This window comes from Pezoporus wallicus, unplaced genomic scaffold (genome assembly GCF_028554395.1).
Source record: "Pezoporus wallicus isolate ANWC-B61680 ecotype Strahan unplaced genomic scaffold, APGP_CSIRO_Pwel_v1 contig_7274, whole genome shotgun sequence".
NCBI lineage: Eukaryota > Metazoa > Chordata > Aves > Psittaciformes > Psittacidae > Pezoporus > Pezoporus wallicus.
The window spans coordinates 688,959-694,958 of NW_026637137.1; the positions used below are offsets into that span (position 1 = coordinate 688,959).

The 6,000-nt window shown below is 34.9% G+C and overlaps 1 protein-coding gene across 32 annotated transcripts in view; it reads right to left on the reverse strand.

Annotated features, from left to right (window-relative positions):
* NRCAM (neuronal cell adhesion molecule) overlaps positions 1–5,731 on the reverse strand; it is a 69,226-nt gene extending 63,495 nt beyond the window's left edge. For 22 of the 32 annotated variants that reach the window (XM_057403676.1, XM_057403688.1, XM_057403682.1 and 19 more), the window contains exons 1-3: positions 5,547–5,731; positions 3,202–3,219; positions 988–1,093 (exon numbers count right to left, since the gene is read on the reverse strand). In XM_057403676.1, coding sequence (XP_057259659.1) covers positions 988–1,093; positions 3,202–3,219; positions 5,547–5,652 — 230 coding nt within the window. In that variant the 5' untranslated portion in view covers positions 5,653–5,731. The remainder of the gene's footprint in view (positions 1–987; positions 1,094–3,201; positions 3,220–5,546) is intronic. The other 10 variants (XM_057403684.1, XM_057403689.1, XM_057403683.1 and 7 more) reach the window with 1 other exon arrangement.
* Positions 5,732–6,000: the final 269 nt, after the last annotated feature.

Here is a 6,000-nt window from a genome sequence, read left to right on the forward strand (position 1 = left end):
TAACAGAACACTAGAAAGTGTGACAGTATCATAGATAATATCCATTTCCACTCTGCTGCCCAGCACGATAATGACCGTGATTCAAAGAAAACCAAAGGAATAATGTAGAAAAGCCCCTGGTTATTCAGAAGAACTATATTTAATGAGCTCTGTCTGTGCCTGACTAAACAATTATAGACTGACCTTGCTAGTAAGTTGTAGCATAATACTCATAGCAAAAAGATGCACAATTCTCTTTATAGACTCTGACATCAGGAGTAGTCAACTAGTCAACTAATATCAGAATGTATCACAGCTACTACTCTTTCCAGTGCATGAAATCAGTATCTTGAAATGAGTAGTTTTCAAATATTTAAAGACACTGAAACAGGGCCTTAAAATGGAAGATGATGAGGAATCTGATCCATACACACAGTTACCATTTCTGCCAAACCAAAACTTACGCCTATTAAATACACTTGCTAAATCAAAGCTACCAATCATTAAAATTGATACACATTACATAACTTTGGACAAAACGTTTATGTATTTCAAGACGAGGCTCCTAAAATGGAACTATTTACAAAACATTAGATTTTCTTTTATTAGTGTTATTCTCAATTTGTTCAGTGTCCACTCTTCTTACACACTGCCTAACTCTGGAATATGATCCAGTTGTTATATGGCACACCTCTTAGTGCTTTCCATGGGCATTTAGCTGTCTGCTTATGTAATAATCCAGTATTTTATTTTTTTTTTAGAGCTTTGAGGAGAAAAAAGAATAATACAGTTGCTTGATGACTATAGAAAAATTTAAATTTCAAGTATGAAAAGAGTCAAATTTATGCCACTATCTGAGCTGTTTAAATTACAAAGATAGGAGTGCATGTTTATGCATGTTCAAACACATACATATGCATATACTTGTTAATATACAAAAGTTACATTACTTCCTCCTAGTCTTCCTATGCTGTTAGGCCAACAAAAGCAAAATAAAATGCTACTAACCTAGGAGGTGGCTTTCCTTTCGCTTCACACTGTATTACAATATTCTCTCGAGGGTCAACAATGTAATCTTTTGGAGACTGCTGAGTTATCGTAGGAGGTTGCGACACTTTGGTATGGAATACAAGAAACAGAGAGGAATTTAACAATATTTTCAAAGTACCAGTGAGACAGTTTCGCAAGCAGAGAAAGTAGAATTTCAATATTTCAATAAGCAACCAAATCATTGACAGAAGAGTGGGATTAAAGCATCCTATGTATTAGGAAGCGGAAGCCCTCTACTCTTGTAACTCAGTGTAGCTGTACTAACTTCCAACTGAGCTATGCTGATTTACAGCAGATGAAGATCTTTGCCAAAAGGTTTAGGGAATATCATTTCTATACATCAGTTTTCAACAGATTTTCACAAAACCAAAGGACACTTGAATTCTAAACCCAGCATATCCTGAATGAAGAATTGTGAGACATATATAAACACAAAATGTCTTTTACCACACAGAAGGAAAAAAATACATTGCTTTGTATTTCTAAACATTTCATATACTTCCAAATCTCTATGGATTTAAACTTTTCACACATTTATTGTGCTCAACATACTGAATTAATCTACAAAGCATGCTTTTAGAAGCTACTTTTCAGGAGTAAAATATGTGTTATAAATAAAAGACTCTGCAAAAGATGAAAAAAGTAGTAACTAATTTTTAATAGAGGGAACATGTAGGAAAAGGCTAATACTGATTCTCCTTAAAAAAACAACCAAACAAACAAAAAAACACACACCAAAAAACACACACAAAAAAAAAAACCACCACCACCCCCAGCCAAAAATAACCCCAAACAAACAAACAAAAACCCCCAAACCCAAACAGAAATACAGTTAACCTTGTGAACTGCCCCAGGAAAAACAAACATTTAATGTTTATGATTTATCAAGTTCTCTAGAATGAGTAGCACACAGCAGAATGTAATCACCTGACAAAGTAGTTGGTGCCTACCTATTTAATTTATAATCTGTTACCATTATCTGTGTCCGTTTTTGCATCAAAACAAGCCTGTTTATAATATTAAGAAAGTGAGAAAGGTGTCTTCCTTAACATTATTCATCTGTTTATAGTTTAGTGTCATCTAAAGGAACCAGTTTAATAACATGCTTGTGAACATCCCTGTCTAAATACTGTAAACTGTCTGTCCAGCCATACCCTTTGCTAACACTTTTTGGTCATTTCTAGCCACTTTAGCAAAATATTTCAATTGCTACAGTAGCTGTATACTCATGCTTCACTCTAGCCAGTTAAAACTGTAAAACTGGGATTTTTATTTTAAGTCTTCCCTACCATTACACATCAAGTACTCTGTTGCACAGTAAGAGGTAGCTGCCTATAGAGCCCTAGCCGCAAAAAAAAAAACCCACAAAAATCAGATCATGGAATCACAGCAAGATATAGCAGCTAAGCAGAACAGAACAGGACATGTGGAGCTGGGTTTTGCTCCTTTTCCTCACTAGATAGATGAGAGTGTTTAAAAGAAGAAGGCTACATTTTTAAATGATGATAACTTTTTGTGTATTTTCTCAGTGAAGCATTTTGAAGACATTCTTTTTCTCTCTCAGAAGCAGTTCCTGGGGCCAGTACACCTCAGATGGTCACTTGGGAAAAGCAGGCACACCCTGAAAAGGGACATGACATGAATACTGCCCAACATATAGAATATCCCACCTGATGCACACCAAAGACCTGAAGCCTTCACTCCTGTGCTAAGCACTGCATGTAAAATTTACTAAATTAACCATGACACTAGAGTGGATTTAGGAAATCCCATAAAAGATGAGTTACAATGAAATAACTGTATCCACTATTCTTTAAGGATATAAAATTATCTCCAGCTTTGATATGTACAATAGTATATTAGTATATATATTCCAATTAATGTATTTTTAACAAATATATTTACTCCTGAAAGTAGTACTAAAACATAGCTCATGCTGATATTGAGTAAAGATCTTAATGTTCAGATAGCACACCATCAAAAATCACACAGTTAATTTGTTCAATTGGTTTATTTTCTGAACACTGCATGCACCAAGCATCTAGCTACAGCAAACCAAGTAATCAACAAAATGTCAGAATCACACATTTTTGGACTGCAAATTCAATTTGCAACACAATCAGTATTAATTTTCAGCAGCACACAGCCTAGTTTTTGTGGACAGGAACTTACATTCTTCTAGAAGTTTTGCTTTTATTCCCCCATCAGAATCAGCAGTTGAATGGACAAATGGAGATTAAAGAGAAACACTTGTTAGTTAAAAGAAAATTAGCATTTTTGAGAGGGAAGGTAAGTATCTCTGACAAGTACATTGGTCACCATTAAAAAGAAAACATTTAAAATATTTAGCACCGTAGCCCATGCAGCGATGCCTGAAATTCCAGCCACAATTTCTATTGAGTCAGATATTACTAAGATTATCTCAAAGTTCATAGTATGAGAAACTTTTCTGAAGTATTGACTTTTTAAGGGCAACCGTGGTATATGATTTTCACCTTGCAAGGACACTGATACTGAGGAGACAGCAAATCAGAATTAATGGAGGGCACTGCCCTCATGCTACAGTCAAAATCAATCCACCCATATGACCATATGGAAGAACAAAGCGAATGCTTCAGGCTAAAATTACAAAGATGAAAGCTTCTAATTCTACTCAACAGACATGCAATCCCTTTCGGTTTGAAAAATAACTAAAAAAAAAAAAGTCATTTTAGTTGTCACATCTTTATTGCTTAATTCAAATATTTTGCACAATTTCCTTCTCATCACTGTTTTAGAGCAAGTCAAACTGCTTTCTGTCAGCTGCACTGTCAGTTATTCTTTACCTACCTTGAGACACTGATGAGCATAGGAACTGCTAACTGGCATGAAACCTAAAGGTTCAGCTGATCAAGTATGTTCTCACCACCAGGCCTCTGTGCTGGGTATGTAGAGAAGACACACAGAAAACGTACGTCCTGCCTTGGTGGTGCTCTCCCTGAGCCCATTCTAACCATTATTTATGAAAACAGTAACATCATTATGGATGTAATTTCAGTCAATATGATTTTTGGCTAAAAAAAAGTATGTGATAGTATCAGACCTAATGAAGTTATTAAACATTATGCAGGAGGGAGCAAGTTAATCGAGAGTTAACATAACACATCTAAAAGGATTACTCATTTTTCTATATTGATGCATTTCTCATTAATTTAATCTGAAGTGTTGCTCTATGCAATAGATATTAGAGTGGTGCACGATTTGAATTTATTCCTAAACTACAAGATGGGTTTAAAACAGTGTTTCTAGCCTACAAAAATATTTACGAAGAAAAATTAAAACATTCAGTCATCAAATTTTTATATACCCTCTTTAAGCCACAGTTTATTGCTCTAAAGGCATTCACAACACAAGTCTGATGTTATTAACATATATTGATCTTGCTACAGAAATACAGGCGATTGGTTTGAGAAGCTTGTAAATACACACAGGGGAAAAAAAAAAAACAAAACAGCTGCAATGTATGTCAATGATTATTAAATTTAAAACATGAGTTTATGGAAGGTAGGAAACTATGAAAAACATAGGGGTAAAGAAAGCCGTGCAGATTAGAATCATAGGCAAACTTACTGATTTATTAATCCATCAATTTAACACCAGCCCTAATGTTCTCGTATGGTAATTAGTTTAACAGATGAAGAGTCACTGTGAGGTGCAACACGGTTCACTGAATTCTGAAAATGTGATCATGCTTATCTCAAGAAGAAAATAACAACCTGAAGCATGAATAATTTAATAAAATTAGTTATCAGAGCTGCAAAATGCAGCAGTGACCATTGACCATTGCTTTCAACATGGCTGTGCTACCTTCAAGGTTCCCCACTAACACTGTCTTATATTAGACAAGAATTTTGAATCTTGGTATTTCCCCTTTCCTAGAAGTTTCCTCACTGGTTAATGCTAGAGTTCCATGCTCAGCACACATACTTTACTTAAAAGTTAGCTACATAACTGTTTTCAGGCACTGCTCAGGAAATCTAAGAGCCTAACTTACTCTTCTGGATCAAAAAGTAAGATGCTTCCAAGTGTCTGAATTTCAGGTATTTGATTCTTTTACTAGATCTCATATCAGCTCCTGGAAACCTCTTCTATGCAAATAAGGATGTTTGCATACAGCAACTAGGAATTACCCTGGGGTTTCAGCAAATAAAATCTTAATTTCCCAAATAATTAACATTTAACTGGGCTTCTCTGCCTTTCTTTGTTTCATCAAATAAAGAGTTCAATCAAGGCACATTGAAGTGAGAGTACCCATGAGAATCCTGTTAACCCTTCTCAAGTGAACAATGTAAGTAATTTTACGCACACAGTTTTTGAAAACATTCAATAAATTAGTATAATTATTCATAATCATAATATCCTGACTGAAGAGATACTCCATGTTCAGTTCCATGTTGGAGTTATCTTCATCCTCCAATGCAGAAATTATTTAACTAATCTTCCATTATTCTGCACTTACTTAGCAGGTTAATACTTACAGTCAAGAGGTACATCCAATGCAGAAATCATTTGGCACAGAAAGAGGACCAAGGAAGCTTTGCTTGCAGATATACTCTTCTTTTTCATCATGATTTTAGGCTGCATTGAGTAAATCACACTTGAAGAATGAAGTTCAACTTCATCAGACTAGGTAGCTTGGAATAGTTATGTGAATATAAGACAAGAAACCTGGCAAATAAAGAGAATAATAATACGTAGATACTATGGAAAGTTGAATGACCACATCTTAATAATACTATGAAATGCCAGCAGTCTACATACTATATCCAGGGATAATTGTTACACACCATGTGCTCTAACAAAATCCATTAAGTTCTCAGGACACCTAGATCATAACAACTCTCATAACTTCATTGAACGGAAATATAAATGCGTCTCCTAAGAAGTATAAAGTATCAAGTATAAAGCACCAAGTATAAAGTCCAGCTAGTT